Source organism: Pseudophryne corroboree, chromosome 2 (assembly GCF_028390025.1).
Source record: "Pseudophryne corroboree isolate aPseCor3 chromosome 2, aPseCor3.hap2, whole genome shotgun sequence".
In the NCBI taxonomy this organism is placed as follows: domain Eukaryota; kingdom Metazoa; phylum Chordata; class Amphibia; order Anura; family Myobatrachidae; genus Pseudophryne; species Pseudophryne corroboree.
Window position 1 is genome coordinate 347,356,389 of NC_086445.1, and position 25,632 is coordinate 347,382,020.

Below are 25,632 nucleotides of genomic sequence, written 5' to 3' on the forward strand. Positions count from 1 at the left end.
TCCTAGGAACAGCAGACGAGTTGTCGGGATTAAATGGGATTTTGGAATATTCAGAATCCACCCGTGTTGTCTTAGCACCTCTTGAGATAGTGCTAAAGCTGTCTCCAGCTGTTCTCTGGACCTTGCCCTTATTAGGAGATCGTCCAAGTATGGGATAACTAATACGCCTTTTCTTCGAAGAAGAATCATCATCTCGGCCATTACCTTGGTAAAGACCCGAGGCGCCGTGGACAATCCGAACGGCAGCGTCTGAAACTGATAGTGACAGTTTTGAACAATGAACCTGAGGTACCCCTGGTGTGCGGGGTAAATCGGAACGTGTAGATACGCATCCTTGATGTCCAAGGATACCATAAAGTCCCCTTCTTCCAGGTTCGCTATCACTGCTCTGAGTGACTCCATCTTGAACTTGAACTTTTTTATGTAGAGGTTCAAGGACTTCAGATTTAGAATAGGCCTTACCGAGCCATCCGGCTTCGGTACCACAAATAGAGAGTGGAATAATACCCCTTTCCTTGTTGTAATAGGGGTACTTTGACTATCACCTGCTGAGCGTACAGCTTGTGAATGGCTTCCAACACCCTCTCCCTTTCGGAAGAGACGGTTGGTAAGGCAGACTTCAGGAAACGATGAGGAGGATCCGTCTCTAATTCCAACCTGTACCCCTGAGATATTATCTGCAGGATCCAGGGGTCTACCTGCGAGTGAGCCCACTGCGCGCTGTAATTTTTGAGACGGCCCCCCACTGTCCCCGAGTCCGCTTGAGAGGCCCCAGCGTCATGCTGAGGTTTTTGCAGGAGCCGGGGAGGGCTTCTGTTCCTGGGAAGGAGCTGCCTGTTGGTGTCTCTTCCCTCTTCCTCTGCCTCGTGGCAGGTACGACAAGCCCTTTGCTCTCTTATTTTTGTAGGAGCGAAAAGGCTGCGGTTGAAAGGTCGGTGCCTTTCTCTGTTGGGGAGTGACTTGAGGTAAAAAAGTGGATTTCCCGGCAGTAGCCGTGGCCACCAAGTCTGATAGACCAACTCCAAATAACTCCTCCCCTTTATACGGCAAAACCTCCATGTGACGTTTTGAATCCGCATCGCCTGTCCACTGTCGTGTCCATAAGGCTCTTCTGGCTGAAATGGACATAGCACTCACCCGAGATGCCAGTGTGCAAATATCCCTCTGTGCATCACGCATATAGATAAATGCATCCTTTATTTGTTCTAACGACAGTAAAACATTGTCCCTATCTAGGGTATCAATATTTTCAATCAGGGATTCTGACCAAACTACTCCAGCACTGCACATCCAGGCAGTTGCTATAGCTGGTCGTAGTATAACACCTGCATGTGTGTATATATTCTTTTGAATAACTTCCATCTTTCTATCTGATGGATCCTTAAGTGCGGCCGTCTCAGGAGAGGGTAACGCCACTTGTTTGGATAAGCGTGTGAGCGCCTTGTCCACCTTAGGGGGTGTTTCCCAGCGCGCCCTAACCTCTGGCGGGAAAGGGTATAATGCCAATAACTTTTTTGAAATTATCAACTTTTTATCAGGAGCAACCCACGCTTCATCACACACGTCATTTAATTCTTCTGATTCAGGAAAAACTGTTTGTAGTTTTTTCACACCATACATAATACCCTGTTTTACGGTATCTGTAGTATCAGCTAAATGTAACGTCTCCTTCATTGCCAAAATCATATAACGTGTGGCCCTACTGGAAAATACGTTTGAATTTCTACCGTCGTCACTGGAATCAGTGCCCGTGTCTGGGTCTGTGTCGACCGACTGAGGCAAAGGGCGTTTTACAGCCCCTGACGGTGTTTGAGGCGCCTGGACAGGCATTAATTGATTGTCCGGCCGCCTCATGTCCTCAACTGACTGTTTAAGGGAAGATAAACCATCACGTAATTCCACAAATAAAGGCATCCATTCTGGTGTCGACCCCCTGGGGGGTGACATCTGCATATTTGGCAATTGCTCCGCCTCCACACCAATATCGTCCTCATACATGTCGACACCACGTACCGACACACACCGCAAACTCACAGGGAATGCTCTAATGAAGACAGGACCCACTAGCCCTTTTGGGGAGACAGAGGGAGAGTCTGCCAGCACACACCACAAAGCGCTATATATACAAGGGATATCCTTATATTAAGTGCTCCCTTATAGCTGCTTTAATATATATATATATAGCCATTAATGTGCCCCCCCTCTCTGTTTTACCCTGTTTCTGTAGTGCAGTGCAGGGGAGAGACCTGGGAGCCGTTCTGACCAGCGGAGCTGTGACAGAAAATGGCGCCGTGTGCTGAGGAGATAGGCCCCGCCCCTTTTTCGGCGGGTTCTTCTCCCGCTATTTTTCCAGTCAGGCAGGGGTTAAATATCTCCATATAGCCCCTATGGGCTATATGTGAGGTATTTTTAGCCTTGTATAAGGTTTATATTTGCCTCTCAGAGCGCCCCCCCCCCAGCGCTCTGCACCCTCAGTGACTGCCCAGTGAAGTGTGCTGAGAGGAAAATGGCGCACAGCTGCAGTGCTGTGCGCTACCTTATGAAGACTGAGGAGTCTTCAGCCGCCGGTTTCCGGACCTCTTCAGGCTTCAGCATCTGCAAGGGGGTCGGCGGCGCGGCTCCGGGACCGGACTCCACGGCTGGGCCTGTGTTCGATCCCTCTGGAGCTAATGGTGTCCAGTAGCCAAGCAGCAAATCCACTCTGCATGCAGGTGAGTTTACTACTTTCCCCCTAAGTCCCACGTTGCAGTGATCCTGTTGCCAGCAGGACTCACTGTAAAGAAAAAAACCTAAACTAAACTTTCTCTAAGCAGCTCTTTAGGAGAGCCACCTAGATTGCACCCTTCTCGTTCGGGCACAAAATCTAACTGGAGTCTGGAGGGGGGTCATGGGGGGAGGAGCCAGTGCACACCACCTGACCTAGTAAAGCTTTACTTTTTTGTGCCCTGTCTCCTGCGGAGCCGCTATTCCCCATGGTCCTTTCAGGAACCCCAGCATCCACTTAGGACGATAGAGAAATGAGTTAATAGATGCCTCCTGCATGTTTCAGTGATCCGATGCTGCGTGAACCCTCAGGTTACACAGGATGGCAGGACTGTCACACGTCTGAGGCTAGGAAATCTGCCTCTGAAGATGCAGACCCTGGTCTTTCCACTCCCAGAAAATGGGCACAACACACCACCATTGTCAGGAAAGCTGCCCAGCTCCGCCCAACCCCTACCCTCAAACCTATAAATCAGGCTACGGGTCAGGTAGCACTGCGGTGCCGCCACGCAGAACCTGTTCTGCACATGCGCAGGCACTCCGCTATCAGAGATATGTAAACCATTAGGTTTACGTACATCTCTGAATCAGCCCCAGTATCAGATCACGCATGTGCAGAATGGCCCTGACTGACCTGCAAAGTGCTAGTCCAAACAGTGTTTCCCTCCATCCACATCAACCAATCTTGCAGAAGAGTCTCGACAGCTTTGAATGAGACATCCTGTAACGTCAGATTTATGTAAGGAGCAGGAAAGTGGGCTATTTGGGGGAGGAGGGTTGGTAGGCTAAAATTTTGCTTAGGGTGCCAATAAACCTGTTACTGCCCTTCCATATACCCAAAAGCACCATATTTTGCTTTTTAAAGAGCTGTAGCGTAAAATACTCTTAAAACATCACTGAGCATTATCACATTAAATATTCCACAAGTGTTTTTAGAGGGTATTGCAGCAGATATCTGCGGTGGTCCTTCTATTTTCAATTGCAATAGCAGTTACCCAAGGTCTCTACGGGGACTACAAAATTGCCGGTTACCAAGCTCCTAAAAGCTTAGCACTAAAGAGAATTCCAACATCAAATATTTTAAGACAGAAGAACAAATAAAAAAAAAAAAATTTTATCTGTTGAGCTGTGATGTCACACGTGTTTTGGGAGAGAAAGGAAAGAGCACACACATGGATCACCGGAGGATCAGCTCAGATAAGAAACCTCTCCAGATATTGAAATACGTGGTTCAAAATAATTTGCCATCTTACTATATAATAAGGATGTTAGAAGTCACTTTACAGCACCGTCACCTGTATAAATACACATGTATGATGTTTTATGCAGACAAAATACTACAGTGGCCTTATCGATTTAACAGCACAGGGCATAATTATTGTTTTTTTATTTTACAAAATGAAGCCAAATCCCTATGTAACCAGTCTGTCTTTTATCCACTTTAATACTGGATCAAAAAAAAAATTATATGCTTCCTTTATTAAAATAAATTGTACTCTACAGGTAGTGGATTGAAAGAAAAAAAAATTCTGGGCAACAGAGGTACTGTATACCAAACATATTGACAGTAAGGATTTCACACCGCTGTGACTCGTGTTTAGTGAATAACATTGTGCACGGTCATGTATAACATGTTAGACTTCTGTGGGTGCCCTTTAATTATGGCTGCAGGAATTTTCAGAATTTTGAAGAAGGATGATTGGATGAGGCATGCTGGGCCGGAGCTTCAGTTACCAGAACAGCTCAGCTTGCTAACGATTTGCAATAGAGTCAGTGGTGATATCAGGATAGAACTCAGAGGAAAACATAATCAGCAATCGGCTACAGTACAAAGTCATACTGCAATACGGTCATACCTGTGCATTTAATTCAAGGTGCAAGACAAAATGGACAAGAAATCAGAGATGAAGCTAGGCTGTCATCTGGGGCAAAGACTCTATTTAGTGCACATCCCCCATCTCAGAACTTAAAGGAAAGCAACCCTGCCTGTACTAAAAGGGATGTAGTTATGTGACCGGAGCTCAGGAGACCGCCGGTCACAATACAGACCACTACATCCCGAACCCTGAAAACCCCTACAGTCGGCATGCTGACTAGCAGGGACTATTACCGCGACACCCACAGAGTGGGAATAGATCTTGTGGCGGGTGCAGCTCACCACTGAGGCCGCAGAACGGCGAGCGCCTTCGTTGTGCTTGCCCCCACCAACGGCATTTTCCGGTGTCGGGATGCTGTCTGCCGGGATCCCAGCTGCCGGTAACACGGCCCGAACCCGTACTAAACTACCTCACACAACACAGAGCATCCCAGTGATACAATACAGAGAGCATCACACCGACTGCCATACAATAACAAGATAATCAGTGACTGCCACACAATACAGAGAACAGCAGTGAACCCATTTAAAACAGAGGGCATCACAGTGAACATCATAATATAGTGAACAGCAATAAAGCACAGCCCCTGGAATGGGTTATGTTTGATATTAGTTCTCCTGCTCCTCTCCCCTGAAAAGTATTAGCATAGTAACTTAAGCTCATTAAGGGGCCATTGTATCAGAATCAGCTTTATTGGCCAGGTATACTTGTGGCCGGGGTGTAGCTGGTCTTTTACTATCTTCATTGCCCGCTTTTTAGCTCTGGACAAGTACAGGTCCTGGACTGAGGGAAGGTCGGCCCCGATGATCTTCTCTGCGGTTCTGACCACCTTTTGGAGCCTGCATCTGTCCCTCGCGCTGGCGGAGCTGTACCATACGAGTATCGAGGAGCACAGTACCGACTCCACAATCGCGGAGTAGAAGAGGAGCAGAAGCTTCTGTGGGATGTTGAACTTCCTTAGTTGCCTGAGGAAGAACAACCTCTGCTGCGCTTTCCCAACAGTGGCGTCAGCATTGGACCCCCATTTAAGGTCCCTGGAGATTGTGGTCCCTAGAAACTTGAAGGAGTCCACTAGCGATACCACACTGTCAGCAATCGTTAGCGGAGGTGCACTAGATGACTTCTTCCTGAAGTCCACTATCATCTCGACAGTTTTGAGGGGGTTGAGCTCAAGGTTGTTGTGGATGCACCACTGGGCCAGTCGGTCTACTTCCCGTCTATAGGCCGATTCGTCCCCATCCTTGATGAGGCAGATGACGGTGGCGTCATCGGCGAATTTGATGATCCTTACTGATTGCGCCTCTGAGGTACAGTCATTTGTGTACAGGGAGAAGAGCAGGGGTGAGAGGACACAGCCCTGAGCGGCCTTTGTACTAATGGGCCGCGCTTGAGAGGTGAATTCCCCCGCTTTCACCACCTGTGTCCTATCTGTCAAGAAGTCTATTATCCAGGAACAGGTAGCTTCTGGGACCCCTTGGCGAAGTAATTTGGGGTGGAGGATGCTGGGGACGATTGTATTGAAGGCCGAGCTGAAATCGACAAACAGGACCCTCGCGTAGGTACCGGGAATGTCTAGGTGCTGTAGAATGTAGTGCAGGCCCAGGTTGACTGCATCCTCGACACACCGATTCGAGCGATAGGCGAACAGCAGGGGGTCCAATTGGGGGCCAGTCACAGTTTTCAGGCGATTCAAAACCAGACGCTCGAACGTTTTCATGACCACAGACGTCAGTGCTATCGGCCTGTAGTCGTTCAGGTTCGTGATAGTGGGTTTCTTGAGGACCGGGACTATAGTAGACCTTTTGAGGCAGGAAGGTACTTTCTGTAGCTCCAGCGATTTATTGAAGATCTTGGCGAATATGGGGGCGAGCTGACCCGCACATGCTCTTAGGGCAGATGGCGACTCCGTCAGGACCCGGAGCTTTCCTGGTTTTGGCCCTTTTGAACAATGCCTCCACCTCTTCTTGGGTGACTTGCAGTGCCTGGGGTTGGCAGTCGGTGTTCGGGGCATCGTAGAGGTGATTGTTTGGGTTGCAGGGGGCTTCTTTTGCGAACCTGCAATAAAAGTGGTTCAGTTCATCTGCAAGGTCTTGGTGCATGGCGGTGGACTTTGATGTTTTCCTATAGTTGGTTATGGATTGCATTCCTTTCCATACAGATACGGGGTCATTGGTGGAGAGATCGTTTGTCAGCTTGTCCGAGAACCGCTTTTTTGCTAGCCTGATTCCTTTAGTCACAGAGTTCCTAGTACGGTTGTATAGTTCTCTGTCACCGCTGCTATAGGCCTCCTCTTTGGCTCGACGAAGTTGCCTGAGCTGGGCATTGAACCAGGGCTTGTTGTTGTTGTAAATGCAGTAAGTCTTGGTAAGTACACACATGTCCTCACAGTAGCTGATGAGGATGTGACAGTGTCTGTCAAGTCATTCAGGTCAGTTGCCGAGGCTTCAAAGACCCCCCATTCCGTGCAGTCAAAGCAGGCCTGGAGCTTCATCTTCGCCTCATTGGTCCGCATTGCAGTGACCGCATTGCAGAACGCGATTACTTCGGGTGAATTTATCACAAAGCACAGGCAGGGAAAGGGGCTCCAAACAGAGTCTGTCCTTACGATGTACAGAGTGCGCATCCAGGCCTCACTTCCGCCGAAGGGTACCTGGGGAACCCTGCCGAAACTACATCCAACAAAGTTCATAGGCAGCAACGGGCTACCACAATCAGGATTGCAGTAGTGTTCCTTCTAGAATTAATATGGGGCAGGGCTGTGGACTCCAGGGGCACAATGGCGGGGGCGTGGCCACGCCAACGTAATTTTAGTGGGCGGTGCGGCCCACAGTAGTTGCTATAGGGGGCATCTGTGGCCGTCGACGTCACCTCCGTCGGGCTTCCCCCAGCTCTCTCCCATAGCGTGAATGGAGGCAGTGCGCATGCGCACGGCATCTTTACATGCTGGGAGGGCAGGAAGCGGGGGGCTGTTCTAGTAGGGCGCCGCAAAAAAGGCAGGGCGGATTTTGACTTTAAAAAATAAATAAAAATATCGGGCAGGGTGCGGCGCCCTCCTAAAACAGCCTAGAGTGAACACTATTGCAGTAGCTGCGGGGCCAATATCGGGTTATTGACACATCAGGCAGCATCACATTCCCCATAGAAACTTATGGGAGATGCCGGTGGCAATGGAGGATTGCAGCAGGTATCTGCAGGGATACACAGTATTTGCAGCTAGTCCCAAAAAACAGGGGTTTTTGGAGACATAGCCACCAATACTGTTTGTGCCCCTATATGTGGAATGAAGAAGTGGGTCTCTGCCTGCTAGAGTTTTGGAGAGAAAAGGTTTATGGATCTACGAGAGCCCTTCACAGCCCCTAGGAATGAATAAGTATGACATGCACCCAAAAGTCTGGTCTCAAGTTCCCTCACACCACTCTATTAGATCAGGTACAAAAAAAAAAAAAAGAACGGTTGAAACAGTAAAAGAAAAACCATGACTCCCACCTATATGTTTGGTGGGTATCAATAAAAATCAAAACTTGCTTATTCTAACTTAACATGTTTGTCAATGAAGCCCTGGCTCTGATCAGGCTCCCCAGCTTAATGTCACCTGAATAACACTGCACACAGCCTGGCCAGCCAGCCACCTCTTCCCGGTCCACCCGCCTCCTCCTCTTACTGCCCCTTCTCCCGGTCACTTCCTCACTTCTGAGGAAGCTGGACGACCTAGTCCAGGGAAACGCGTTAAGGCCTATGCTGAGGAACTTTTGCATTTCATACCATTTAAGACTGATCTGGATAAGGACTTTTGCCTCCATATTGGAATAATAAGAATTTACTCACCGGTAATTCTATTTCTCGTAGTCCGTAGTGGATGCTGGGAACTCCGTAAGGACCATGGGGAATAGCGGGCTCCGAAGGAGGCTGGGCACTCTAGAAAGATCTTAGACTACCTGGTGTGCACTGGCTCCTCCCACTATGACCCTCCTCCAAGCCTCAGTTAGGTACTGTGTCCGGACGAGCGTACACAATAAGGAAGGATTTTGAATCCCGGGTAAGACTCATACCAGCCACACCAATCACACCGTACAACTCGTGATATGAAACACAGTTAACCGTATGAAACAATAGAGCCTCTCAACAGATGGCTCAACAATAACCCGATTTAGTTAACAATAACTATGTACAAGTATTGCAGATAAACCGCACTTGGGATGGGCGCCCAGCATCCACTACGGACTACGAGAAATAGAATTACCGGTGAGTAAATTCTTATTTTCTCTAACGTCCTAGTGGATGCTGGGAACTCCGTAAGGACCATGGGGATTATACCAAAGCTCCCAAACGGGCGGGAGAGTGCGGATGACTCTGCAGCACTGAATGAGAGAACTCCAGGTCCTCCTCAGCCAGGGTATCAAATTTGTAGAATTTTGCAAACGTGTTTGCCCCTGACCAAGTAGCTGCTCGGCAAAGTTGTAAAGCCGAGACCCCTCTGGCAGCCGCCCAAGATGAGCCCACCTTCCTTGTGGAATGGGCATTGACAGATTTTGGCTGTGGCAGGCCTGCCACAGTATGTGCAAGCTGAATTGTACTACAAATCCAACGAGCAATAGTCTGCTTAGAAGCAGGAGCACCCAGCTTGTTAGGTGCATATAGGATAAACAGCGAGTCAGATTTTCTGACTCTAGCCGTTCTGGAAACATATTTTCAGTGCCCTGACAACGTCTAGCAACTTGGAGTCCTCCAAGTCCCTAGTAGCCTAGGCACCACAATAGGCTGGTTCAGGTGAAACGCTGACACCACCTTTGAGAGAAACTGGGGACGAGTCCTCAATTCTGCCCTATCCATATGGAAAATCAAATAAGGGCTTTTACAAGACAAAGCCGCCAACTTTGATACTCGCCTGGCAGAAGCCAAGGCCAATAACATAACCACCTTCCACGTGAGATATTTCAGATCCACGGTTTTTAGTGGTTCAAACCAATGTGATTTTAAGAAACTCAACACCACGTTGAGATCCCAAGGTGCCACAGGAGGCACAAACGGGGGCTGACTCTGCAGCACTCCTATTATAAATGTCTGAACTTCAGGTACTGAAGCTAGTTCTTTTTGAAAGAAAATCGACAGAGCCGAGATCTGTACCTTAATGGAACCCAATTTAAGGCCCATAGTCACTCCTGCTTGCAGGAAATGCAGAATCGACCTAGTTGAAATTCCTCTGTTGGGGCCCTTTCGGCCTCACACCATGCAACATATTTTCGCCATATGCGGTGATAATGAGTTGCTGTAACCTCTTTCCTGGCTTTAGTAAGCGTAGGAATGACTTCCTCCGGAATGCCCTTTTCCTTCAGGATCCGGCGTTCAACCGCCATGCCGACAAACGCAGCCGCGGTAAGTCTTGGAACAGACAGGGCCCCTGCTGCCGCAGGTCCTGTCTGAGTGGCAGAGGCCATGGGTCCTCTGATATAAATTCTTGAAGTTCTGGGTACCAAGCTCTTCTTGGCCATCCACGAGTATCGTTCTTACTCCTCGCCTTCTTATTATTCTCAGTACCTTTGGTATGAGAGGCAGAGGGGAGAACACATAAACCGACTGGTACACCCACGGTGTTACCAGAGCGTCCATAGCTATCGCCTGAGGGTCCCTTGACCCGGTGCAATATCTTTTATAGCTTTTTGTTGAGGCGGGACGCCATCATGTCCACCTGTGGCCTTTCCCAATGGTGTACAATCCTATTGGAAGACTTCTGGAGGAAGTCCCCATTCTCCCGGGTGGAGGTCGTGTCTGTTGAGAAGATCTGCTTCCCAGTTGTCCACTCCGGGAATGAACACCGCTGACAGTGCTAACACATGATTTTCCGCCTATCGGAGAATCCTTGTGGCTTCTGCCATCGCCATCCTGCTTCTTGTGCCGCCCTGTTGGTTTACATGGGCGACTGCCGTGATGTTGTCCGATTGGATCAGTACCGGCTGGTTTTGAAGCAGAGGCCTTGCCGGCCTCAGGGCATTGTAAATGGCCCTCAGGTCCAGAATATTTATGTGTAGGGAAATAACCTGACTTGACCAAAGTCCCTGGAAATTTCTTCCCTGTGTGACTGCCTCCCAGCCTCAAAGGCTGGAATCCATGGTCACTAGGACCTAGTCCTGTATGCCGAAACTGCGGCCCTCTTGAAGATGGGCACTCTGCAGCCACCACAGTAGAGATACCCTGGTCCTTGGAGACAGGGTTATCAGCCTATGCATCGGAAGATGCGATCCGGACCACTTGTCCAACAGGTCCCTCTGAAAAGTTCTTGTATGGAACCTGCCTAATGGGATTGCTTCGTAGGAAGCTACCATTTTTCCCAGGACTCGCGTGCAATGATGCACTGCTACCTATTTTGGCTTCAGGAGGTCTCTGACTAGAGATGACAACTCCTTGGCTTTCTCCTCCGGGAGAAACACTATTTCTGGTTTATGTCCAGAACCATCCCCAGGAACAGTAGACGTGTCATAGGAACCAGCTGTGACTTTGGACTGTTTAGAATCCAACCATGCTGTTGTAGCACTTTCCAAAATAGTGCTACCCCGACTACCAACTGCTCCTTGGACCTCGCCCTTATAACGAGATTGTCCAAGTACGGGATAATTACAACTCCCTTTTTTTTGAAGGAGTATCAACATCTCGGCCATTACCTTGATAAAACACCCTCGGTGCCATGTACAGTCCAAACGGTAGTGTCTGGACTTGGTAATGGTAATCCTGTACCACAAATCTGAGGTACTCCTGGCGAGGATGGTATATGGGGACATGCAGGTAAGCATCCTTGATGTCCCAGGATACCATGTAATCCCCCTCGTCCAGGCTTGGAATAACCGCCCTGAGCGATTCCATCTTGAACTTGAATTTTTGTGTTCAAGGATTTTAAATATAAAATGGGTCACACCGAACCATGCGGTTTCGGTACCCCAACCCGTGTGGAATAGTAACCCCGTCCTTGTTGAAGTAGGGGCACCTTGAGTATTACCTGCTGGGAATACCGCTTATTAATTGCCTCTAGCACAGCCTCCCTGCCTGAGGGAGTTGTCAGCAAGGCATATTTTAGGAAACGGCTGGGGGGAGACATCTCTAATTCCAGCTTGTACCCCTGAAATACTACTTGAAAGAAACAGGGATCCACCTGTGAGCGAGCCCACTAATTGCTGAAATTTTTTAGACGGCCCCCCACCGTACCTGGCTACACCTGTGGAGCACCCGCGTCATGGTGTGGCCTCACAGGAGGCGGGGGAAGAATCTTGATTCTGGGAACAGGCTGACTGGTGCAGCTTTTTTCCCCTTGTCTCTGTACAGAAAGGAAGCGCCATTTGACCCGCTTGCTTTTCTGAAGCCGAAAGGACTGTACCTTTGTCTGTGAGGAAACCTGAGGTAAAATTATTTCTTCCCAGCAGTTGCTGTGGATACGAGGTCCCAGAGACCATCCCCAAATAATTCCTCACCCTTATAAGGCTCTCTATGCGCTTTTTAAGTCAGCATCACCTGTCCAGTGACAGGTCTCTAATACCCTCCTGACAGAATGGACATTACATTTATTTTGGATGCCAGCCGGCAAAATATCCCTCTGTGCATCCCCCATATATAAGACGACATCTTTAATATGTTTTTATGTTTGCCAACTAGTATCCCTGTTTGACAGGGTCACCGACCACGCTGCAGCAGCACTATCTGCAGGTCTCAGTCTAGTACCTAAGTGTGTAAATACAGACTTCAGGATAGCCTCCTGTTTTTTATCAACAGGCACCTATTAAGGTGGCCGTATCCTAAGACGGCAGTGTCACCTTTTTTGACAAACGTGTGAGCGCCTTATCCACCCTAGGGGATATCTCCCAGCGTAACTTATCCACCTGGCGGGAAAGGGTACGCCATCAGTAACTTTTTATAAATTACCAGTTTCTTAACGGGGGAACCCACACTTTCACACACTTCATTTATTCATTTGATGGGGGAACAAAACACTGCCTGTTTTTTCTCCCCAAACCTAAAACCCATTTTTAGAGGTGCTTGGGTTAAAGTCAGAAATGTATAACACATTTTTTATTGCCGGGATCACGTCACGGATGTTCCTAGTGGATTGTGTATATGTCTCCACCTTGTCGACACTGGAGTCAGACTCCGTGTCGACATCTGTGTCTGCCATCTGAGAGAGCGGGCGTTTTTGAGCCCCTGATGGCCTTTGAGACGCCTGGGCAGGCGCGGGCTGCGAAGCCGGCTGTCCCACAGCTGTTACGTCATCCACCCTTTTATGTAAGGAGTTGACACTGTCGGTTAATACCTTTCACCTATCCATCCACTCTGGTGTCGGCCCCACAGGGGGCGACATCACATATATCGGCCTCTGTTCTGTCACCATATAAGCCTCCTCATTCAACATGTCGACACAGCCGTACCGACACACCGCAGACACACAGGGAATGCTCTAAACGAGGACAGGACCCACAAAAGCCCTTTGGGGGGACAGAGTAAGAGTATGCCAGCACACACCAGAGCGCTATATATATATATATATATATATATATATATATATATATATATATATATATATATATATATATATATATATATATATATATATATATATATATATATATATACACACACACACACAGGGACTAACTGAGTTATGTCCCTAATAGCTGCTTTTTATATAATATACTGTATACAGTGCCAATTTTAATGCCCCCCCCCCCTCTCTTTTCCCTCTTACTGTAGAATTGCAGGGAAGAGCCAGGGAGCTTCCTTCCAGCCGAGCTGTGAGGGAAAAATGGCGCCAGTGTGCTGAGGAGATAGGCTCCGCCCCTTTTTCGCGGCCTATTCTCCCGTTTTTTATGGAATTCTGGCAGGGGTATTTACCTCATATATAGCCCCTGGGGCCATATATTGAGGTATTTTAGCCAGCCAAGGTGTTTTTATTGCTGCCTCAGGGCGCCCCCCCCAGCGCCCTGCACCCTCAGTGACCGGAGTGTGAAGTGTGTGAGAGGAGCAATGGCGCACAGCTGCAGTGCTGTGCGCTACCTTGGTGAAGACAGAGTCTTCATGCCGCCGATTTTCCGGACCATCTTCTTGCTTCTGGCTCTGTAAGGGGGACGGCGGCGCGGCTCCGGGACCGAACATCAAGGCTGGGCCTGCGGTCGATCCCTCTGGAGCTAATGGTGTCCAGTAGCCTAAGAAGCCCAATCCGGCTGCAAGCAGGCGAGTTCGCTTCTTCTCCCCTTAGTCCCTCGCTGCAGTGAGCCTGTTGCCAGCAGGTCTCACTGAAAATAACAAATTCTAAGACTATAACTTTCTAAGAGCTCAGGAGAGCCCCTAGTGTGCATCCAACCTCGGCCGGGCACGAAATCTAACTGAGGCTTGGAGGAGGGTCATAGTGGGAGGAGCCAGTGCACACCAGGTAGTCTAAGATCTTTCTAGAGTGCCCAGCCTCCTTCGGAGCCCGCTATTCCCCATGGTCCTTACGGAGTTCCCAGCATCCACTAGGACGTTAGAGAAATATAAAAAACCGCAGCCACCTCCTGTGTTGAGTACTTCCAGCAATCTTTGGAAACCCCTTCAATTACCTACACAGACGAATATTAAGAGTCATCTTTTCGTGGAACTGTGGATGAGTTATATTCAGGGTATTACCAGCTGACTGTGCTTTATACTGCTATTTGAGGAGGAGCGGATTTCCACTTAAGTCCGGGATCTTTTAAATTAATGGTATAGTTCCCATCAGCAAAATGTATTATTCTGACCATTCCAGAGCCATTCAGGATTAATTAATGTTTCCCTCATTTTTTATCCATATGTTATTACGACTATTCAGTCTCTATTATGGTTTTAGTATTGTTTTAATATTTTATATTAAAAAAGTAAAATAAAGATACTGATTAACTGATCCAACTGTTTCTTATCAATATTTTCGCTAAACGGCTCATAGCGCTGGTACTCTTGCTTTATCCCTTCTCCCGGTCAGCCTTCCTCCTCCCTGCAGTCTGAGTCAGTGATAGGATAATGTTACATATTTGAAGGGTAATAAAATTAAAAAAAAAGCCCCAAAACATAAATTAAAAGTGGTTTCATTTCCATGGATATTTGAACAAATGTAGGAATTGTTTGGGGTTGGTGAACTAAAAATTTTAGTTCTTGAGACGATAGATACCCTCAATGAATGTGGAACTTAGGGGGTAATTCAGATCTGATCGCTGGGCTGCGTTGTTTGCTGCCCTGCGATCAGATAGTCGCTGCCTACAGGGTGAGGGCAAAAGCGCTGTGCAAGTGTGCGCTCGCATCTGTAGCAGAGCTGCACAAAAAAAACAGTTTGTGCAATCTCTGCGCAGCCCAGGACTTACTCAACTGCTGCGATGGAATCCTGCTGATCAGGGCCAGAGCAAACGTCAGACACCCTTCCTGAAAATGGCTGAGCCTGCCTGCGTTTTTCCGTACACTCCTGGAAAACGGTCAGTTGACACCCACTTCCTGTCAATCACCTTGCGTTCAGATTTTTAGCTCCATACAGTTGCTAGGCGACGATGCATGTTGCTGTTGTGGGACACGTCGACGCATTGCGGCTCAGACGCATGCGCAGTTCGGATCTGATCCAAAAGAACTCCACAGAGAAGAACATGTGGTCAAACAGCGGAGGAATAGGATATGGTCAGATAAATCTTTTACCATGTTCTTGGATAAGCGAATGTATGGCTGTGGAGGTTCTGTATGCTGTGGGGCACACTTTCATGGCATTGTTTGGTGTAGTCATTCACTTAGAAAGCGAAACCAACACTAATACCTTAGTAATGGCACCAATTGATCATATTCATCATGTGATTTTCTTTTTTCCCTGTCGGCAATGTCTCCATTCAAAGAGTATGTGCGGCCGGTTTGAGGAGCATGACGTGTTATCTTTATCTCATGGCCTTCACAGTTCCTAGATTGGACTCTATTACGCATTTGTCTTATAGTGAAGAAAATATCATCTGCGCAAGCTCCTTAAAATGAAAGAATTTCAGAATTTAAAGGTGCAGCCGTAGAACGAACCGGTACCCTTACTGGTTATGGATTAGAATGTAAGATCTTGGCGCAGCATTAAATTAGAAAGATAGAAAAAAGAAAGAATGTAGGAAAACGTCAGACTGAATAAATTAAAACACGTTTAATCATCACAAATAATTAAAATCTATATAAGCACGATTGATACATATGGGGATTTGACCGGTACACACAATTCGTATCTATAAACTTTTTCCAGGTACCAATACCCTCTATTTAAATGGATTAAAACTCGTCCACAAAGTCACAGCCTAATCGGCTTTAAATGTCCTGAGACCCGATATCCTTTGCCACAAGGGCTTCAAGTATTTTTAACCGGGCTGGTCTTTAAAAATGATATGCTTATAAAATCATAATGTAATCTCGTTAACAATCTCGTTTAGGCAGCTGACTGCACACACCTCGCTCACACCCCCGGAAGCCGCGGACCGCCAAACCGGAAGCTACAGTGGTGCGTTCCAAAGCCCACGAGCAGAGCGGAGAAGCACTGTGGCTCTGGGAGGCGGCGGCCGGTTAACAACCAAGGAGGGGGTCCGGACGGAGACGGAGATCCGGCGAACGGAGGGTGAAAGGTACACCAGCATCAAATACATACTGCTATCAGGAACCAGCAGGGTTAACCTACCTGTGTCAGCATACATCATTTCAAATAGGGTGTATAAGGTCTTGCTGCTTTGGACCATTCATTTATACAAGCACTAAACGAGATTACATTATGATTTTATAAGCATATAATTTTTAAAGACCAGCCCGGTTAAAAATACTGGAAGCCCTTGTGGCAAAGGATATCAGGTCTCAGGAGATTTAAAGCCGATTAGGCTGTGACTTTGTGGACGAGTTTTTATCCATTTAAATAGGGGGTATTGGTACCTGGAAAAAGTTTATAGATACGAATTGTGTGTACCGGTCAAATCCCCATATGTATCAATCGTGCTTATATAGATTTTAATTATTTGCATTTGTCTTATAGAATGGGACAACAGCGGAGAGAAGCATATGCGACCGCCGCCACCAACCAGATGCCAATTAAGTGACTTCCTGGTGCAGCTTCGCTCTTGCACAATCCCAGACATTTGTAATATCACTGACAGTGTATACAGGCCTTATTGGCCGCTTGTAATTGTACAATGACCTTGGTAACTTTATACCTACGTTTCCACCGCTACCTGTACATTTAAGATGCCAGCTTTTTTGAGTGTTAGAACATCCATCAAATAAATTGAGCATTTAGCCGATTACACAATGTGTGGACAAAATCCACCCAAATCATATTACACATAGTGACAGGGTCTACTTCAGCTATGGCCATATTGCAGAACGTGTCTGAAGGTGTGTACACATGGTGAGATTTTTCTCTTACAATTTTAACTATATAGTCAAAATCGTAAGGAAAAAGTTAGTGCATCCCGATGCAAGCCTACATAGTCAAAATTGACTTGCCTGAAGTCTCTCTCATAGAAAAGAAAGTCAAAATTGACACTTAGCCAAAATCGGACAAAGCCAGTATTGCAAGCACAGTCATTATATGCTTGCGATACCGACCTAGTCCCTATCGCACAGTGAGAATCGGGGTTAGCCCGAATCTTACCGTGTGTATGCACCTTTAGATTCTGAACGTGCTGTTCTATGCAAGTCACTTTTGTGGGGGGGGGGAGGATGAAGCAGCTACTGAGAAGCTGAAATAGGATCAGATGATAAATATTTAAGGCCACAGTAATGAAACAGCAACATCTGTGACGTTTAGGAAAAGCTCACGTATCGGCAGGCCACTGCCACCTTTACTTGTCTGAAGCACAACTCAGTAAACACATCGCTTCATAGAAAAATAAGAGCATTAAATTCTGACCTATACAATATTAATTCCTCAGCCAATATTACGTTTAATACTCTAACACTGGTAATATTAAACTAATAGCCACTAATGAAAGAGTGTCAGTGGAACAGGAGTAAGAAGTGAAGAAGTATTTGGAGCAGTTTGTAAAACCAATGACGTGCAACAGATTTGTCAATAGGGCCATTTGCTCCCACGGACAGAGTGACAAAACCAAATTTGGCCCAACCAAGCCCTTAACATAGCAGTCATTCTGTCCCTCAGACAACGGAGTACACTACATACTGTACATGTGCATCAAATCAGTGTACATCTGTTGTGATTGAGTATTGTTACATACACCACAGCCAGTACAAAATAACACTATCATAGTGGGGTCTCAGCTACCAGCATCTTCCAAGTAGCCAAACTGATAAATATCTGCAGGTCTGGCCTTGCCTATCTGGTTCAGCAGAGGTACTGCAAGATAATCATAGCAGCAGCATCCCAGCTCAAGGTCCCACCACCACTCCCCCACTGCCTATAGCACACAGTATATCATCTTCACCTCTGGAAGCGTCAGAAGTGTCACAGGGCGGCCATAGCCACTGTGCATGATAGTTACAGCAACAGTGTACATTACAAGAGCAATGAGGATAACCACCTATGTGCAGTATGACAGGGCTACTCCTGATTCTGGAACATATGTTACACATTCCCTAGTGGCTAGCTAAGCACCCCCTGGCCGGGCACATCTCATGCAGCGCACCGCCTCACCGTATATCATCGCCAGGCCAGTCTCGTGCAGGAAGCGCGCCCGCCGGTGCTTGAAGAGCCAGATGGTGAGGATGGTTAAGGTCAGCAGCAGAATGAATGTCAGCAGGCTCACACTGTCCTGCCTGTGGCTCTCCTCTGCCTCTTTCTCCGTAGCGATCTCCTCCATGGCGCTGTCCTCGCAGTGTATACGCGGGATCCATAGGAGCAGCAGAGGCAGGAGCCGGTGCATGGCAGAGCAGAGCTGAGGGCTTATTATACGCTGCTTCTGCCCGCACGGTGGCAGAGATCCTGCAGCTAAGCCCACGCTGTCTATAGCTCAGCAGCAGCAGCAGACACAGTGACACACTCAGTCAGCGATCACACTCCTTCCTCCTCCCTCCCCCGGTGAGGAGAATTAGGAGGAGGATCTCCAATGCGCAGAATCATCACGATTAATAGCACTGCGTCTCCTGCACTGCCCTGCTCCTCAAGCCACAGGCACACCCCTAAAAGGGCAAGGCCTTACGCTTGGTTTATAATTACACCCGCCCTCTACTAATTAATATTAAAGAATTCGTTCATTATTATACCTCATTTTACTATATGAAATACATCAGTGATATCGACATATTTTATGGAAAAGTTGTAGGAGCTTGTAGAAAATCATTTATAGTGAAGTGGTCAGTGGGAAGTGTTCTCCATGCCCAGCAGGCTAGTCCAGTGGGTCTCAAACTCGGTCCTCCACACAGTGCATGTTTTGCAGGTAACCCAGCAGGTGCACAGGTGTATTAATTACTCACTGACACATTTTAAAAGGTCCACAGGTGGAGCTAATTATTACACTTGTAATTCTGTGAGGAGACTTGTAAAACATGCACTGTGTGGGGTCCTGAGGACCGAGTTTGAGAACCTGTGGGCTAGTCTAATGCTGTCCACACACCTGCAGATGTGATTGCACAATAAGGACTTTATACTCAACTGCATTGACCCACTATTGTACTATGTGTTGCCCCATTATAAAACAAAGTCCAGCCATGGGAGGCAGCGTTATTAAATGTTGGTGGGCACTCTCATTAATTCTATCATATAACTCAAATAGGGTATTCCTACACATAATAACTGCAGGAAGTGCAAACAATGGGGTGCAGAGGGGTGTATCTAGTGAGGAGGAGGCCCATGTGCAGGCTCTGTCTGGGCCCCTCCTCTCTAGCCAGCAGCACTGTAGCTCTGGGCACTAGGGTCCCTAACGCCTGCTCCTGCTCAGGGGTGTAGCAAGGGTGGCTCTGGTGGAGCATACCTCCCAACATGACCCTCTCCAGGAGGGACAAAATGTTCTGTTCCTGGACTTTCCTCTTAATTTATGATTGCCCTCACCTGTGCTGATACACCTTTCTTATCCAGTAACCTGTTCCACACAGGCGATTGCAATCATACATTAAGAGGAAAGTCCAGAAGCAGAGCATTATGTCAGTCCTGGAGAGGGTCAGGTTGGGAGGTATGCAGGAGCGTGAGCTGCGGGTGCTGGAAAAGATAAAGGGCGCGTTACCGCCTGACCAACCCCCTCTCTCCGTCTGCTATACCATTGGCCACTGTACAGGCAGCCACAGAGCAGGAGGAGCGGACACTGATTCTGACTCAGAGACTAGGTAGGGTACAATGCAGACCAGAGGCGACAGCAGGAGACACTGAAAGCCAGCACATGCAGGAGCTCTGCCGCCCTCATTATACAGTATGTCTCACTGTCTGCTTGTAGCTGTGTAACAGGGTTATTTCTGTCCTGCAATACCACCAGTGGCGGAAGTCTGGGAGGCAATGGAGTCGGATGCCGCCGGGCTCCAGCAATGAAGGGGGCACCTTCTCCATTGCCTCCGACAGTGTGGTTGTCCTCTTGTGGCTCCCGTCTCCTGAATGACACCCCGGCTCCCGCCCCCTGAGAAGTGCGGCTGCCCGGCTCCAGGATGATACCGCTCTACACAGTGGCGTAACTAGAAATTTTTCTCCCCCAAGCCAAAAAATTCTTCGGCGCCCCCCCCCCCCCACCCTTCATGCTCCATAATTGGGAGCAAGAAAGGGATAAATATGCGCGCGCCTTTGGCGCGCGCGGCAAAAAAGGGGCTTAGTTTCGTTGGAATGGGCGTGGTTTCGCATAAAGGGGCATGGCATTGCAGGAAAAGACTACCTTATACCCCAGTTTTGCAACCTGCACGCCCATACGTTGGCCACCACAGGAAAGAAAAATAATCCTGATTCATGCCCCTTACATTATTTGTCATTTTTCCTCCTTATAGTAATGCCCAGTATACATTATGCCACATACTGCAATGGCCCTTAGACATTATGCCGCACACAATAATGCACATGACACAATATGCACACACTGTAATGCCCCCGACACATTATGCCACACAACGTAATGCCTGTGACACATTATGCCACACACCGTAATGCCTGTGACACATTATGACAGGAATCGCAATGCCCGTTATACATTATGCTACACACTGCAATGCCCCTGATACATTATAGCACATACAATGTCTGTGACACATTATGACACACACCGCAATGTCCGTGATACATTATGCCACACACTGCAATGACCCTGAGACATTATACCACATATCACAATGCCCGTGATACGTTATGCCACACACCGTAATGCCCATTACACATTAAGTCCTACAGTAAGGCTTCTAATTACTTTTCAATTACCTGCTCGTTGTCAGGGGTTTCATGCACTGGGTGTCATGCTCGTTGCCAGGGGTTTCATGCTCTTGGTTCCATGCACGGTGCCAGGGGTTTTCATGCTCAGGGTGTCATGCTCGTTGCCAGGGGTTTCATGCACTGGGTGTCATGCTCGTTGCCAGGTGTTTCATGCACTGGGTGTCATGCTCGTTGCCAGGTGTTTCATGCACTGGGTGTCATGCTCGTTGCTAGGAGGTAGTCCTTGTTGCTAGGGCTGTGCTCCCAGTGCCACATATGTCCCCAGTGCCAGATATTCCCCCACGGTGCCAGGTACTCACATGCCCCAGTGCCAAATATAGCCCCCCCCATGTGCCAGGTACACATATACCCCCCCAGTGCCACATATGCCCCCAGTGCCAGATATTCCCCCCCAGTGCCACATATGCCCCCAGTGCCAGATATGCCCCCAGTGCCATATATTCCCCCCCAGTGCCATATATGTGTCACGATCCGGGTATCTGGACGCCATTTCTTACCCATCAGATGCCTCCTAAGGCTGGCTCAGCGCTCCAGGACCGGATCCCATCTGTTATCCTAATGTTTACATTCCTGTATCCTCTCCTGTCACTCTGAGACGCTGTCACAGTAAACGCCATATTACACCTGGCATGGCGTCTCCCGCGGCCTCCGCCGCCGTCCCTGAGCTTCTGCATGCAGAGTGTCTGAGTGGCGATTACGTCAGCCGCGGCCTCCGCTGTGTCCGCGTGGTTGGATGTGCACTTGTCAGCCTGGCGTCTCCTGTCTCCAGTGGCCGGCGCCGCCATTACTGTTTTCATTACCACATGGATTACAAACCAAACTTCCCTCCAAGTGTCTGCATGGGCGCAGCCATCTTGGATTCTGTCAGCTGATAATTTCCACCAATCTGTTGTCAGTATTGTTAATCTGCATAATTGCCTAGCCAATCCCTTCCTTGCTGCAGGTATAAATACACTGTGCCTGAGCAAGGAAGGCGTCAGTGCTTTGGTTGTCAAACCTAGTTCCTGTTTGTCTCTCTCCTGTGATTGTCTTCCAGGTTCCAGCTCCTGTCTCAAGACTTCCACCATAGAGATCCGCACCAGCATTCCACCTGCGGTGTAGCCTGACTCTCCAATCCATTGTGGATTCATCTGTTTCCAGCTACAACATTACCTGCTTCCAGCTCAGCTTCCAGCAGAGTACAGCTTCCCTTAAAGGGCCGGTGTCCTTTCTACACTTTACCACTCTCCACCGGTATTATTATTTCTCCGCTCTCAAGTTCTACATTTCAGTTCATATTTCATCGCTCCCAAGTTCATTTATTATTTAACTGGTTCCAGCCAGTATCCACTCCGTGCTAACAACAGTCTGGTTCCAGCCAGTATCCACAGCAGCTGTTTTATCTTCAGCAACCCAGCTTTTCCTGGAACACCAGCTGGCACAATCCTGGGTTATCTCCATTGCTACAGTCGGGCCTGGTAAGGACTTTCCATCTAGAAGATCATAAGAACTATCTCACACTACCAGTGCCCTATGGCTCCTGCCATCCTGTAGTACCCAGGAACTGTATTTATTCTTTGCTGACTTTTACGTTTTCTTTTACTGCTGCTGTGTTGCGGAGTTGTCATAATAAACATCATTGACTTTTATCCAAGTTGTCGTGGTCACGCCTTCGGGCAGTTATTATTCATGTTACTTACATGTCCAGGGGTCTGATACAACCTCCCAGGTTCCGGTACATCTCAGCCCCTACAACTGAGGCTGCCTCCCGTCAGCTCAGGCCCTCAGTTGTGACAATATGCCCCCAGTGCCAGATATTCCCCCCCAGTGCCATATATGCCCCCAGTGCCATATATTCCCCCCGTGCCATATATGCCCCCAGTGCCAGATATTCCTCCCCAGTGCCATATATGCCCCCAGTGCCAGATATTCCCCCCCAGTGCCACATATGCCCCCCAGTGCCACATATGCCCACAGTGCCATATATTCCCCCCCAGTGCCAAATATGCCCCCAGTGCCACATATGCCCCCAGTGCCAGATATTCCCCCCCAGTGCCATATATGCCCCCAGTGCCAGATATTCCCCCCGTGCCATATATGCCCCCAGTGCCAGATATTCCCCCCCAGTGCCATATATGCCCCCAGTGCCAGATATTCCCCCCCCCAGTGCCATATATGCCCCAGTGCCAGATATTCCCCCCAGTGCCATATATGCCCCAGTGCCAGATATTCCCCCCAGTGCCAGATATTCCCCCCCCCAGTGCCATATATGCCCCCAGTGCCAGATATTCCCCCCCAGTGCCATATATGCCCCAGTGCCTGATATTCCCCCCAGTGCCATATATGCCCCAGTGCCAGATATTCCCCCCAGTGCCAGATATTCCCCCCCCAGTGCCATATATGCTCCCAGTGCCAGATATTCCCCCCCAGTGCCATATATGCCCCAGTGCCAGATATTCCCCCCAGTGCCATATATGCCCCAGTGCCAGATATTCCCCCCAGTGCCAGATATCCCCCCCCCCCCGCTTTTTGGAGGGACACGGAGGGCACAGCTCACCTCTCCTGTGTCCCTCCTGCTGCATCATCTCCGGCGGCCGCGGGTCTAATAGGGGGAAGTGCCGGTTCGTGAGCCAATTAGAGCTCACGGACGGCACTTTCCCCTATTAGACCCGCGGCCGCCGGAGATGATGCAGCAGGAGGGACACAGGGAGGCGCGCTGTGCCCTCTGTGTCCCTCCAAAAAGCGGCGGAGGGAAGGAGACTGCAGACTGACATGCGGACGCTCGTCCGCATGTCAGTCTGCTGTAAATCAGTGGCGCCCCCGCAGCCCCTCGCCCCCAAGCCACCGCGAGGGCTGCGGGGGCAGTAGTTACGCCACTGGCTCTTCAGCTCTCAGCTCTTGAGCTCCCGCCCGATAGCGCAGCTACCCAGCTCCGGCTTCAGCCTGAGAACATCACGGCTGGCTGGCTCCCGCCTCACAGTGCCGCTACCCGGCTCCGGCTCCTGCACCACCACAGCACAGCTTCCCGGCTTCAGCTCCTGCCGCACTACGCCGCTGCCTGGATTCAGCTTCTGCCCCACAACGCCGCTGCCCAGCTCCTGCATGCTGACACTGAGGCAGGTGAGATGCGATATCTGATGGAGGAAAGTGTCAGGGTGGGGGACAGTGTGTGTGTCAATGTGGCTGTGTGTGTGTGTATTTGTATAGATGTGTATGTGACTGTGAGTATGTAGATATGTGTGTGTATATATGTGGCTATGTGTGTATAAGTGGTATAATGTGTGTGTATATGCTGTGTGTATATGTGGTTGGGTGTGTATTTGTATATAAGTGAGTGCGTGTATATGTGGCTGTGAGTGTACACCTGGACTGGGGCGCGCGGGGGGGGGATATAAACTTTTTCGCCTCCGGGCGTCTTATAATAACTTACGCCTCTGAATACCACTCTCTGCCCCAGCTGCTGCTGCACCTCTCTGTATCCAGATGCTGCAGGACCTCTTTCTGCCCCTACTGCTGCAGCACCTCTTTCTGCCTCACCTGCTGCAGCACCTCTTTCTGCCCCAACTGCAGCAGCACCTCTCTCTGCCTCGGCTGTTGCAGTACCCCACTCTACCCGCCTGCTACAGCACCTCTCTCTACATTGATGCTGCAGCACCCCTCTCTGCCCCAGCTGCTGCAGCACTTCTCTCTCTTGGCATAATGTGTATTTGCATCTCTACTGTGGTGTAACGTATATAAGTTGCTCTACTGTGATGTTACGTGTATAAGCGCCTCTACAGTAGTGTAACATATATAAGGGACTCTACTGTGTGTCGTAAAGTGTATAAAGGGTATTACTGTGTAGTGTAATGTAACAGACACTACTAAGTGGTGTAATGTGAATAACGGACTATACTGTGTGGTGTAATAGGTACTATTATGTGTCCAAGCCCCTTCCTCATGAAGCCACACCCCCATATTTTGGTGCGCGATTTCGATGCGCACTGTCCCTACATAAAACATAGGGGCACCCAAAGGAAACTTCCACCTTTACCGCCACAAGGTCAATTTAGGATTTGTAAATATTTTTTCTTTTCAAATATAACATGCCACCACATGTTGGCCAGGCCCCCAATTCAGTACAGGGGATGGGGCGCCAAAACATACCCTTGCTCCGTGCACCACGGCACCTAGCTACACCTGTGCTCCTGCTTTGTAAAGGCCCGTGGCCAGACGCAGTGCAGCTAGCTCGTCACTGCTACTCACCTAAAAGAACAAGTGCCAGAAATGGCGGTTCCGCCAGTGCGCACTTACATAGACTGTATAGGAGAACACTGACAAACACACTGATTGTACAGGTCCCAGGGGTACACTGACACACACACACAGAAACCAGGAGCACACTGACCCACAAACAGATTGTACAGAGACCACAGGCCCACTGACACCATGACCAGGACTGGATTAACAATGGGGCGGATGGAGCTGTAGCTCCAGGCCCCCCTTCCCCCCTATAAATAGGCCCACAGGAATCCCTGAAGTGCAGATAGTGTTGGGGGAAAAAAAAATCTCCTTTCATCACAAGCAGGTCTCTCTCTCTCTCTCGCTCTCTCTCTCTCTCATCCCCTGGTCTCTCTCTCTGCTCCAAGTGTCTCTCCCTGCTCCAAGTGTCTCTTTCTATCTGTGCTCCATGTTTCTCTT

At 48.8% G+C, this 25,632-nt stretch overlaps 1 protein-coding gene across 3 annotated transcripts in view; it reads right to left on the reverse strand.

Annotated features, from left to right (window-relative positions):
• Positions 1-18,749, reverse strand: part of SLC9A7 (solute carrier family 9 member A7) — a 291,022-nt gene extending 272,273 nt beyond the window's left edge. For 2 of the 3 annotated variants that reach the window (XM_063953067.1, XM_063953066.1), the window contains exon 1: positions 18,271-18,748. In XM_063953067.1, coding sequence (XP_063809137.1) covers positions 18,271-18,499 — 229 coding nt within the window. In that variant the 5' untranslated portion in view covers positions 18,500-18,748. Of the gene's footprint in view, positions 1-18,270 lie in introns of all 3 variants that reach the window. The other variant, XM_063953068.1, reaches the window with a different exon arrangement.
• Between the last annotated feature and the right edge of the window lie 6,883 nt (positions 18,750-25,632).